This window comes from Python bivittatus, unplaced genomic scaffold, assembly GCF_059951505.1.
Source record: "Python bivittatus isolate LINGU-HERP-01145 unplaced genomic scaffold, Pbiv_v1 ctg000330_np1212, whole genome shotgun sequence".
NCBI classification, from domain to species: Eukaryota; Metazoa; Chordata; class Lepidosauria; order Squamata; family Pythonidae; genus Python; species Python bivittatus.
Genome location: NW_028277058.1, coordinates 25,644,882 through 25,658,615, shown reverse-complemented (window position 1 = coordinate 25,658,615; position 13,734 = coordinate 25,644,882). Strand labels below are relative to the sequence as shown.

General features: G+C 37.7%; 1 protein-coding gene across 3 annotated transcripts in view; it reads right to left on the bottom strand.

Moving 5' to 3' along the window:
- The window catches only part of TMTC2 (transmembrane O-mannosyltransferase targeting cadherins 2), a 218,470-nt gene extending 204,938 nt beyond the window's left edge, over positions 1-13,532 (bottom strand). For all 3 annotated transcript variants that reach the window (XM_088141856.1, XM_088141854.1, XM_088141858.1), the window contains exon 1: positions 12,949-13,532. In XM_088141856.1, coding sequence (XP_087997982.1) covers positions 12,949-13,031 — 83 coding nt within the window. In that variant the 5' untranslated portion in view covers positions 13,032-13,532. The remainder of the gene's footprint in view (positions 1-12,948) is intronic.
- Between the last annotated feature and the right edge of the window lie 202 nt (positions 13,533-13,734).

The window sequence follows — 13,734 nt, the reverse complement described above, 5'->3', positions numbered from 1 at the left end:
TCATACGGTCTAGCATACATTGGTAAATTTCTTTCCTATGCTATATATTTGATGATGATCCTTCCATCCATCATAATACTGAGTACTTTACTATTGCATTAGAAAAGTTACTGACTACCAGTACGTGAGTGAAAGGACAGCAAAGTAGTTGGTAAGATACCTGCTTCAACTAACTTTGTAGAGAGTTTGCATTATAATTATTTTTGTGTTTTGTTCCTTTTCTTTTTCAGTTATTAATTTAAAAGCAATAAAATAAATAAATAAATAAATACTAAGTTTGTAGAGAGAAAAAATACTGATATGTTTAAATGTTAGTCTTTAGTGTCACGCTAGATCATATGCATTTTTATTATAGATCTAGTACAAATAATTACATCCATAGGAGAGGAAAAAATGTTACTTTTTGTTTAGTTTACATTTTCAACAACCTGTTGATGCTTTAGAAAAACCAGATAGATGCAGTGTTGAAATATTTGTACCTCTCCTGGGCATCCAAGCCTATATATTTTCATTGCTTCACCTACAATGTCAAATATTTTTATCTACAAAGTCTTCCTATCCATGTGAAAACCTGAATAAATTGAAGTGAACTGAGAAACAGACAGAATAAAAATCTTTATCTTTGCCTTTACCACCTCTTCCCAGCTGCAGGAAAGTATACATACACACACACACACACACACACACACACAAAACCTAACCAGGCATATTACAATACCAAGCAGTTTCAAATTCCCCACAAACCTAATTAGATTGCATCAATAGCTCCTTCTGAAGATATTGTTATGGGTATAAAGAGCAAAAAAAAGCTACATAGCACCTTGAAATATTTTATTGTTAGGTAAGGATGTATTATGTTTCTGCTTCACTAACTAATGTGGTTACACCTCTGCAATCTGTTCCACGGAGATGACCTTTCAAGGCATAGTGGGTGGCCTCACCTCAAACCAATGACATTTTGCTTCATAGGCAGCAAATCCCCAATCCCTCCTATCGAGATGCTATCAGCAACTTGTCCTGGTAAGAGACTAAAAGCCCATGATCCTAACTATTGCCCATGCAGCCAGGTTAGGGCTAGCGAAACTAGGATTCCAATAAGGAAGAGTTCTTTGCTCCAATCAAGAGACAACAGTTAGAAACTGCTGGCTATCTGGAAGGGGTAGAGGAGAAAATAATACTTTTATAAGAGATCACATGATCCCAACTCAGGACTCTTCTTCATGCTAATTCCTACAAAATCCTGCATGCTTTTCTTGCTAGCAGACACAAGCAGCAAGACTAGCCTACTATATAGTAGCTTTTTCTGTGTTTTGGAAATGACAGATCTCTCAAATTCTGCAGAAATTTTCTGTTGTTGTTATTTATATTTTTGGAACACTCCTATTAACAACAGGGATACTAAACACTATAGCTAATGGGATAATAGGCATCTTTGTTAAAGACTGATGTCAACATCACAAAAACATGACTGTAGATATCATTATATAGCTCTTGTGTACATCAGACAGGGTATTGCTGAAACAACTGAAGCAGAGGCAATACTCAAATGTACAACATCACTTATTTGTTAAATTTATATTCTGCTTTTTGTTTACATAAACCTCTGCATATACAAAATTAAAGGTGGCCTATGGTAATTAAAAATACAAATTAAAAAACATAAAGATAAAACAGTATAATGAAACTGAAGGCAAAATTAAAATCAATATAATTAAAATCAATGTTAAGGCAGCAACCAAATACAGATCTCTTCTTTAAACATTCATCCTTGAAGAGAAGAAAATAATCTAGCAGCATCTGCAGAGGCCAAAAGAGGCAAGATGGCAATCAGAGCACTGCATTCTAAGCTCTGCGTCCTTTGTACAGATACTGGAATTGTGCGTGTGTACAAAGGGACAGGACTTTGATCACAATGCCATAACTCCCACCTTGTCTGTTTTGACACACACACACACACACACATCACAGATGCCACTTAAATAATCCCTAACTACAGTCTTCCTTGCTAGACTATTTTCACTTGTAGTATTTTTTTTAAAGCAAATAGTGAAACCCCTAATATATAAGCAGATAATTGCTACAATACTATATTTACTACGAATTGTGAAGTGATTATATTGAATGTGTTAGTTACTGTCAGAACAGCTAAACAGACATCATTAGGATTATGATAGCGATATTTTCGCCAATGCAATTAATTTATGCTTTGCTAATTAAAGTCAAAGAAGTTTGTTTTGATCACAGCCAGCAAGATCTTTACTGGGACTGAAAGTTCATAAGTCTATAATAGGAATCTAGCTTATCAGAGAGTCAAAGTTCAATTTTCCTCAGTTTAGCAAGAACTAAAGACAAAATAATCCTGTAAATGGCCCAGTTGTCTACTAGCTATGCTTGGTACTCTCATGTGGAAAATCCTGATTCAATTATCTGTAAGTATTTGTTTCCAGGACTAGTTGGATCTGGGAGAATTACTGTTCCTACAATTATTGCTCCTGGGAGGGAAAAAGGTTTCATGTAATTCAACAACTTCTTTACAGTAGACTTAAGCACTTTTATTGGGAAAATTTAACAGTTGATTCTTTCTGTTACCTCACAGAAAAAAGCAAAAATTCTGACCTTCCAAATATATGGTAAGCAATGTGTCCTACAATTCATTAAAATCATTTTAAATAATCTAATGTATAATGCGGATTTTCAAGTCCTGAAATCCCATCATTACTTTGATGAATATTTTATAAGAGGAACACACTGACACAAAGCTTTGCCAAAATGAATTATTCCCTGCTTCAAATTAACACATTTCCAGTAAGTACTACTGCTGGGTTTGAAACGCAATACTGCATTTTCCAAAGACTACAATCCAAAGTGAACTGTCTCTCATTATTTGAAACTGCTTAACAAAAATCAAAAGAAAATATATCTAGTGCTTTTTCTGGAAAACTATCACATTAAACCTAGAAATAAAAGTATCTGTCAAACTGTTAGAAGGACACTCCTAAAGAATGACATTCATATTCTGTACCACTCTGACCACCATCAGAGTTAATCAAAGCAAAATTCTCTGCAAAATATCAACATAGTACAAAAAGTACATTTTTAACTGATCTTCTGACAATGAATCAAACAGCAAATCTCCTTCATGTGTTTTTGTGTGTGCTTGTGTATGTTTTTGTCAATATTTGCAATCTTCATTAACAATCAATTCAGCTATTGGGAAAAGAGATAAGAAGAATCCATGGGACCAGCCACACAAAGAAAAGTCAGAGTTCAAAGGCCCCTCTAAACCTCAAAGCCCCAAAAGCAAATTTAACCTCAAGAATCACTCAAAATTAGCTTAGAGATCCAGAAGGTGAAACACTAAAATGTAGGCACATCCAGTAGAAAGAGCAGCAGTGAACAATGTCTGTCTATCTATCTCATTTATTTTATAACATTTATATAGCTGCTCATCTTAAATATATAACTCTGTGTGGAGACCATTACATGCAAAAACAGTATAAAAATATTTAACCAATTAAAATGATACAATAAATAATGATGTTGATGATGATAACCACCATCAAGCACTTCATAACAATCCCATAAAATGCACACATATTTTGGGGTCCCCTAACACCTTGGCCCTCATGCTTAGGGAAAAAGCCAAGTTTTAACAGCCCTCAAGAAAGCCAAGACCATCAGAGCCATCCAAATCTCATTGTAGCCATCTGAATCTATCTTTTAAAAAGTTAGTCAAAAATGTCCAGCAAGTCCTGGATTACTAGAAGAAAGATCCCATGAAACAGTATCATGTGTTACAAATTATAGCAATAAAAGGTCTATAATATAAAGCCTCCAAACAAATGAGAAGTTTGGAACCAGCCATAATTATTGTTTCAGTATAAATTATAAATAATTACCCACAAAGGCCTATTGGAACCACTAATAAGTCTCAACACACTGTAATTACAGGGGGTGGGAATGGGAGAGATGTCCATTTTTGTTTCCTTTGATCTTCTTAGAGAAATACTTAGAGCTTTACGAAGAGATAAGATACCTCTAACCTGCAATCTTTGAAAATTCAAGCAAATAATGGGTTAAGACATTAACCACTCAATCAATATTATTATATAAGTTTTCTAATTATAGGTATAGTTCAGCAAATAACTTTGTAAAATCCATCTCCTCTTATTAGACAGAACATTCCAAAATCTCACTGATGGATCTTATTAGAGAGAACATTCCCAAGGCACATTATAGTTCCATCAGCAGAAGAGCACATCCACCTGGGACTACACAACTGCAACAAATGTTCATAATACTGTATACAAATACTAGTGCTGATGTTTGTATTGTCCAGGTAAGTAAAATTCTAAAAAGAGAAAGCCATCACTTATCCTAGCTTAAGCAAGCCAAGAAGGTCCTTGCAGTGAGGGAATATTTACCATAAAACGTCTATATCCACCACTTAAAAATGCTTTAGCCATGTGTTAACCAAACTACATTTACTATCTGAGGGATAAGCCTCACTACAGTAACTTATTTCTGAACCCATGTAGGAGTGTACTGAAAATATTCCTAAACTAAGACTTCTATGAATCACATCTCAGCCACTCACACAAGAAACTATGAATAGACTTCAAACTAAATGCAAAGCTAAAATAAAATCTAACTCAAAGGAAAGAAAAAATGTTAAATTTCCTATTCAAAGTCACCATATGTTAGCTGGGATCACAAACTGCCCCAGCCCAAAACAGATGATTAGTTTGACTATTAGTGTATTGTATGAACTCAGCATTATAGTTCATCAGTACCAGCTACTAAAAAAGTGAAAGCAAGATATTCCTGTCCATCTATCCCATATCCATCTGGTTGGCCTCTGTGAGACCCAAAATGCTTAACTACATGGGCTACTGGGCTTCAGCAACAATTATCCCACAAAGTACATCTATCTTAAGTAGCCCTTCCATTAAATCTGTTACAACTATGGCTTTCAATATGCAGAAATTATATAAATATGTATTTCAGAGTAACTGTAGGATTCTGCTCAACTATTGAAGCTGTTGTATATGAGAGAGCCTGATATCAGCAAAATTGGAGTTAATTGATAGAGTCAGACTGGGGTCATAGATTATTGGGCTTCCACCCCTCAAAAGAACATGCCAACAAGCTCTGTGGTTAAGTTTGCAAAAGAGCTGAAACAGGAAGATATTGATCAGGTGTGAAGTCAGCTAGCAGAAGAACAGAAACAGAGATGTAGATGTGTATTCAGATAAAGTCTAAAATAAAGATGTTCTAAAACCACTATGTGTCCCAGATACAAAAAACCACCAGTTGTCATGGACCTAGACACATATGGTTTGAAAATGTGTTATGTTATTATGGGATGTTAGTTATTAAGTACGCATGCTCAACTATGTGACCAATCATGTAACCTTTGATTACGATGCTGTTTTTGAAAAGATATAAAAGATTTATGCTTTCTATTTTCGGGGCTCTCTCCTTGGGAAGGAGTCCTCAATTACTAAGGTGTCTTAATAAATGAGTATGTCCTTCATTGGGTTAAAGGGCTGGGCTGAAAACCACAATTTGTGGCCAACAGCCTCAGTTGGTTCCTTTGAATTAGTTTAAATGTAGGCAGCCTGGTACTCTCCATCAATTATCCCAGATACCATGTTGAATGTAAAGTATGTTAGTGCTTCAGTCCAAAACACCTTCATGGAATATGGTTGCCAAGCCCTGAATCAATACTGTATTTTTAACTAGGCATCCTGCAGATAAGTGTATCTATATACATACATACAAACATACATACATACTTGAACAGGATTAGGTAACCTGGTGTCTTCCAGATAAACCCCACGAGTTGTGGTCCAAAACTTCTGAAGAACATCAAATTGCCTATCCCTGCCATAAAATGCAGAAACCTCATGCAGTAGGTCCATCAGGCCTCTATAGCTTCTTGCAATAAATAAGCACATGGTCATGAAATTGCATATATTCCTTCCCAGTAAAATTTTATCCTGTTATTTCAGCAGTTTTGCATCTCATATTTTCAGCTGTTCTCACTGGATCTCTCCCACATATTTGGGGAAGCCAGATCCTTAATTGCTACTAGGTCTTGAAATAATAAGGAAAGAATCATTTGGGATAGATTGAGGCTTACTGTTAATATGTCTTTAATAAGATATATTACACTGACAGAAAACATGCTTGCTAATGTTTAGTGTCAAACTATCTTAAGGGATTCCACTCCGTGTGGCAGGTCAAATGTACAAAATGTAGCAGGAAAATCTTTCAGAGAAGACACAAGGCCCATGGCATTGCAGATTACTAGAGAAATCACACATTAAATTCCAACGTGACTCGCACAGACACTAATAAACAGATATCAACATATTTTCATTATTTTTTTAGTTGCATTCTTCTGGCAGGTATCCTAGATCAATTGCCACATACAGTCTCATGGGATAGGCCCAAAATAAGATCTGAGGAACAACATATTTACATGATGTAATATACATTGAGATAAAATTTTCAGATAATGCACTTTTCAGACAATGACAATGCATTGTATCAATCTAGTTTTCCTACATAAAGACATATTTTCTTAAGAGAATCCACATATCCACGTTGTTCAATTAAAAGATCAAAGCTACATCTTTCAGAATTGTGAAAACAGTCATAATATTATAAATTAAGTCACAAAATGAAAAAGTTAAATGTAAAATGGCTCTGCTTATACTGAATCTTAGTTCCTTCAAAATGATCAAATTTAGTAGAAATAGATTATCATTCAATATTATAGGACAACATAATACTACCCATAAAGTGTGCTGATTTGTTTGGCTTTGGGGTATGTAACAGAATAGTGAGTACAAGTAGGTAGCTTTCATTATACCTGTAAATGGCCTTACACATTCTAGTTATAACTAATAGACACCTGAATATGCCAGACAGACCAAACAGACCAATTTCAAGTGAAAAACTGTTCTTTATAGAAAGAAGTCCAATAACAGCAGTAGGCGTCTTTACCAGCTATCACACACATCCACATCCATTCAAAAAGAACAAGAATTGCATTGGGCTGAATGGAGACAAAGAAACTAACCCTGCAAAACAGTTTTCTATTCTGAAGCAATTTAGCAAGATAAAATTTCAACACAGTGGCCCTGTTTACATGACACACTTAACTGTGTCAAGGGGAAGGGCGTAGAGTATCATGTGAATGAGAAAACTGGATCAACTGACCCGGTCAATTGATTTTAGCCCCCCCCCCAAAAAAAATTGCTGGTCAGTTGAAATTAAACATATTCCCCACCATCAGCCATGACTTGTAAGGGATTGGCTAGGTTAGCTTACCGTCTTCCCATTTAAAAATGGGGCCTGTCTAAGCATTGCATCTCATTATTCAGTTCTGATACACAAAACCCACAACGAAAGAGAGGGGTGGTTAAAGGAATGAAAACAGGTGGGGGTACATATACCCATTTTTCCCAGTCTTTCCACAGAGGCACTGACCTAACAGAACCACCACAGATATTTTTCTTCAACAAGGGAGAGGGAGGGGGGGAATATATGATGGGTTAGCAAGTAGGTAAAAGGTCATCTCAACACCTGTACTGTCTTTGCACAGGAATGACTGAACTGGCTGAACCCTAGAGTTCTGAAGGCCCTGGTCCTTAGAAAGAAAGAAAGAAAGGACATCAGGCATTTAAAAAGAAAAACCCTATAATTCCAGACATGAAACTGCAATGACAGCGTGGATAAATGCATCATAAAATATTGATTTTGGAAGCTGGGACTGAAAATAGTAGTTTTATATTAACGACATTGTATCATTTGAATACAAGCCATGGACAGAAATAAATATGCTAATGCATCCACACATGAAACTCTTAAACAGATGCTAAGAAAACATTTTTATAAACAATATTATAGAATATCATGGTAGACCATATGGTGAATTAGTGACAGCCAGTTCATTAATAAATACTGATTAATCATATAAGTCAGTGGGGATGCCTTCTAAATCTCACATAGCATTCTTAAAGTAGCACATCATTAGGTAATGTTGTAATTTGTTTTTACCCAAGAGGAACAGTTTGCATGTTCGCTGGCTACTGAGGCTATTTTGTATACCAGGGGCACAAAACATACATACATAGTTAATTCTAGAGTTTTGTCCATTTATGTCATTGTCATGGATACCACAGTAAACCAATCATGAAAATAATACATCATTACATAAGTTGTATGGCATCTATGGTTAAAAACTACTGGGATTTGGGATACAACTGTGATTCTCAGTGACATATAATCTTTTAGGATTTGACTTGCTTTAAGAGGTTATACAGTATATGGTTTGTCTATCAGAATGTAATACAATCAAAGCTTACCCTAAGTGGCAAATTTGCAGGATTTTCAGCATTTGCACTGAAGCATTTTTAGCATTTGCACTAACTAGCATTAGCAGTTAGCAATGCTAGAGACACAGGAAAAAGTAACTATCATCAAAATGAATGAAGAAATCTCTTATTACCATCCTGTCTCAAGATCATGATATTGCAGTTTTGATATTTCAAAATAAAAAGTAATTCACAACACTCATCTGTGTCTACAAATATAGGCTTCAGTGCCCCTTTCTACCAGAATAGCAGAAGACTAATAGCAAAGGTCAAAAAATGGGAAAATATATATTTCTGTGGCCTTATAATCAAGCCCTTGGTTGAATCAAGACACTCGATAAAGGATATCACATGGGGATCTAAGAACACAAGAACATTTCTGCTTGATCAGGCCTAAGCTTATTTAGTCCTGCATCCTGTTTTACACAGTGACCCATCAGATGCCTCTCTGGGAAGCCCAGATGAAGGTGCATCCTCTTTTTGCTGTTGCTTCCCTGTTTTTTAAAGTAATCATCCCTCTGACACTGAAGATAACCTGTACTCATCCAGAAGAGTAGCAACTCTTCTCCCATTGGGGGGAGATGGGCGGGGGACAAATTTAATAAATAAATAAATAAATAAATAAACTGATTGACCTATCCTCCATGAAATTAAGCCACTGAAACTGGTGGCTGACGCCCTGAACTGTACAAAATAAACATAGGATATAAATCAAATCAAACAATCATGGGATGGTGGAATAGAAAGGCCTTAAGATGATCCAGCAGGACCATTATCACATTATACTCAAGAACATTTGGAATTAATCTAATCTGTCCCGCTAACACCAGAAGAATTTATTTTCTGTCTGAATTCCGATCTATTACTTTTTTGCCTGTCAAGACAACTTCATCAAGACTGAAGAAACAGGCTATTTGCTCTACAATGGTCAATTAGATTTTATTCATTGTATTTTTTAACAAACATGTCTTCAATGAATCTTCACAGCTACTTAGATACACGTATATATTCATAGCTGCATGCACATGTAATGACTGCACCAAATCTTTTCGATACATTTTTTAAAAACTAAACTTATTAATTTTACTTAAAATGAAATTTGGCCTCACGATAGAATGATGAACTATAAGTAACTTCATTCTACATCATACTTGCACATTGGTTTCAATTTTTTTATCATTAAGGAATTGATCTTATTGTATGATAGTTATGATATATTTTTAATGTATTTATTAACTGTTTTTGGCTTTGTTATACACTGCTCAGAGTCGCCTGTGGTGACTATATAAACTGGATGGATGGATGGATGGATGGATGGATGGATGGATGGATGGATGGATGGATGGATAAATACATAAATAACACTTAATCTTAGGACACTCTTAAAATGCTTTTACAGGCACCTATTAGAGCATAAGCTAGAAAAAAAAATCCATGCATTCTATGGAGAAGGATCCTGAATAATGTAGCATTTTCTTTGAACTAATTAAAAAGCTAACGTGTACATAATTTTGAATTTTCATTAAAATTATAATCTATAACTCTTCTGGCAAATGACTTGCTCTGTTCTGCTGTTCCACAGAATGTGTATATTTTTTTGTGGGGGGGGGGAAGGGGGTTTGACAAGCATAACTCTATGACTAGTACTGGTATTTAACCCTCAAAAGGAGTTTTATGGTATGGAGTGGTGGTATGGAGGAAGCATTCACTCCCTTGCAATTTGTCCTTCCTTCTCAGAATAATAGAAAATGCAGTAATTAATTGACCAACTACAAAGAATAATCAATAATCTCAGTTCACACATGGCAGTACATTTCAGAATTCAGTGAGTGTTTAAGTCTTTAGCTTTTAGAGGAATTTAACAAGCCTACAGGTTAAATGCAATTTAACTGATGAAGTCTTAATGCCAAGCAGCTACCCCAATAATTATATGAACAGAAAAAATATAGATAGCCTACAATTTAACTGCTACTAACTTTCCCTAATGACATTAAAGGACAATTATGGCCAGAACAACAAAGAGCTTGATCTTTTCATTCATTATCTTGAATAATGTTCTGAACTACCATCTAGCTTTAACCAAGTTAAACCGAGGGTACAGTATATTTCACCAATCTGTCTCTCAGACAATTACAACCTTTCTTAGAAAACTAAGAATAATTGTCATATTTGTAAGCATGTCAAGAGCCAGGTGCATACCGTTTTATCAGCCATGGCAATAATGCATTCCACAGAATAAGTTTAATATTCTGACATTAACAACTTCTACACATTAGGATAGAAACTATATTTTAGTATTAACAGGACTGACTCAGATTTTGTTTAGGTTTTGCATTATTTTGTTTTTACCCTTACAAACGCTATTACCAAACTACAATACACTTAATGGTTTTATTAAATATCTTAAACAACTCATATGTTCTTTATTGCTACCTGGCTGGATATCTAATATAACCAAGAAGACACAGAAACTGGCATTCAATTTTGTAAAACCAAAAGGAGCGTATGAGTTTATTATTAACTCCTGAATAATAACAGGTGCAACCCATCTGAAACAAAAGAAACTTCTCAAATGCGCTACTCGAACGTGGACAGATTGTGTTGAAGGGCAAATGATTTGCAGGGCAAGTATCCCTCTTTTCTTTTCTGTGTATTTCCCTATAAAGGCTTCAGATGGCTTTTCTGGCCTCAGCTCTGCTGTCCTCCCTCACAGTTTGCCTTCTACACAATCCTCTCCAAATCATCTTTCTGAAGCCACTGAATAGTTCTGTTTGTTGACAACTATGAAACTAATGGATATATAAAATGAGAACTGCAGATCTTCCATCTATGTCACAAACAGCTTAGTTTGGATTTTTTAGATACTGTAGTATCAAATTACTATCATGTAAGAAAATTCCTATCAATGCAAACACTTTACTGAAGGGCAGTTCACCCTCACCCAAGGGATCCATTCACTTTCCATACAAAAAGGGGTTGATGAAATGCTGTCAAAGTAAACTTCTGCTCACTTTTTGGATGATTTAACGTCAATGGAGCATACAAACACCCCAGAATGGCTTATAAGCTCAGCCAAGCATGCTCTTCTCCCCAATATATTTTAATTATGCATCTGCTCTAATTGCAATCAGATTATATCACTGCAAAAAGGAACAAATTGGAATTTTCTCTAATTACTAAAAGAGCTTTTCATCAATTTCCTAAAATAGGGTCTATTTAAGGAAAGGTAGAAACACCAGCACAACTGTGACATTTCTTGACATCAGTGTCATTTTGTTCAGCAATTCTGTACAGCTCTCATTAGCAGCCCAAACTCAAAAGAGACAAATTTAAGTCCTAGATCCTTTATTTTACCCCATTAGCAATGTTTTATACACAGACCAAGGCTCAACATAAATGCTTAAAAAAAACAACTGCCAGGCAGATCTTTAAAGATAATGCATGTACAGGCGCCCGCGCACAGACACTTAAAAACAGCTACTCTGTGATTTTTCGAGCAAGTACTGCCCCTATGAGTAAAGTTAAAGCAAAAGTTCCTATTTCAGAACTTAATTTCACTCAGAGCTCAGTGTACTTGGAAAAATAAGTTTTTCAATATCAGAGCTCCTTCTAGGGAACTTCTAAACAAGAGCATGTGGCTTTCTCTTGATACACCCATGGCATTTAAAAGGTAAGAACTTTCAAGTTAGAAAACCCAGATTCAGATCACTACTTTTCGAATATTAAAGATATTTCCATTCTTTTTTATTCGCCATGCATATGAGAATCTAAGAGGCCATCAGAAGTATGTTATGCTCCGGAAACAAGAGTGTCAAGAGAAACAAATGGAATCAATCCAAAACGTGATGCGATTTTTTTCCCCTTTCTTGTCCAGATGTAACATCGTTTAAATGGCCTGCTATTAAGGTGTTGCTTTGAAGAGGAAAAACATAACACTTCTCCCCCACAAAATACCACAGAACGCACACATGTTCATGTAATTAAGCCTCAAGCAAAGCAGAGTGTTCCTTCCATGACATGCAGATATATTTGCAAGGAGTAGAAAAGGCGATCTAGGAAGAAAAAGGATTAGAGATTTATTACAATTAGACTGTTGGCGCTCCCAGCCTCTCGGCTGTTTTGTTTATTCCCGGCAGGGCTAGTTCGACCAAAGTAACTTGACAGTAGAGGAAATCTGCGAATTGCGAGTGTTTGTCTACAGTACTTGCAACAGCAACTCCATTTACCAGGTGGCGGGGAAAATCAACCCAATGGAAGAAAAAGAAAATGATCAGACGAACCCCGCTTCAACAGGTGAAAGAGAACATCAAAGACTACAAGGTTAAGAAATCCAGGCACCGGACGAGTTAAGGGGAGTCACCGCGTCCAGCGGAGGACCTCGCCCCGCGAGCACTCTCGCGCCCTGCAACTTACATTCCTCCCTTCCCGAGGAACGCACCGCCGTAAGCTCAATCATTAACACGCATTAACCGGGTATCCCCTGGGGGAAGGGCACGGCCTCTCGTAGCAGTTGCTCGGCTGGAGTGCCCGCCGACTCTCCAGCCCCAACTCCTCCATTTACCTGTCATCGTAGCAGAAATCCGCGCCCAGGGTATTGAGGTACAGGACGAGCCCCAGGGCGCTGCTCACCAACTCCGCGATCATTTCTCCGCTCCTGCCGACCTCCGCCTCTCCCTTTGCTGCCGCCGTCGCCGCTCCAAACCCCGAAACGCATCCACCGCGCGCTTTCTCAACCGCCTTGCTTCACTTTGGCTTCCTCCTCCTGCTAGCGGGTCGGTCGGTCAACGCCTGCCAGCCCCCGGCATCTCCGCTCCCTTCTCCCCACTCGGCCAGTTGCTCTGTCAGCGGCGGGAGGAGCCCGGTAGCACCAGCCGCTTTTATTGTTTCGGTGTCCGCTCGCTCCCTTTTACCCCATGGCTGGCCGGGCGGGCAGGGCGAGAGCGGCTGTCGCTCTGCCTTTCAAACCAACCCCGGTCTGGAACCAGCCCGGCTGCTCCGCTCTCCCAACAGCGGGCGGCTCACTCCGTCGCCGTCTCCCTACTGCCCCGAGGCCCCTTCGCAGCTGAACTGAAAGAGCCACCGCCGAGGCTCCGAGAGCGCCCGCGTGGGGCTCTCCGAGCTTCCATCGCGCTTGCGTGCCATCCCCTCCGGTCCGCCCCTTTCTCTCGCTACAGTCCGCCTTCCGCCCCTCGGTTTCGGCGGCGCTTGCTTGCCACCTCCTCCTGCTGCCGCTTTATTTTTTTTCTCTTCACCAAGGCGCAAATAGCTTACTACTTCTAGAAGCGACCCCAGTTCTAGAGGAGGGGGGAGAGGGAGGCAAGAGAGGAGGATAACGTGGAGGGAGGGA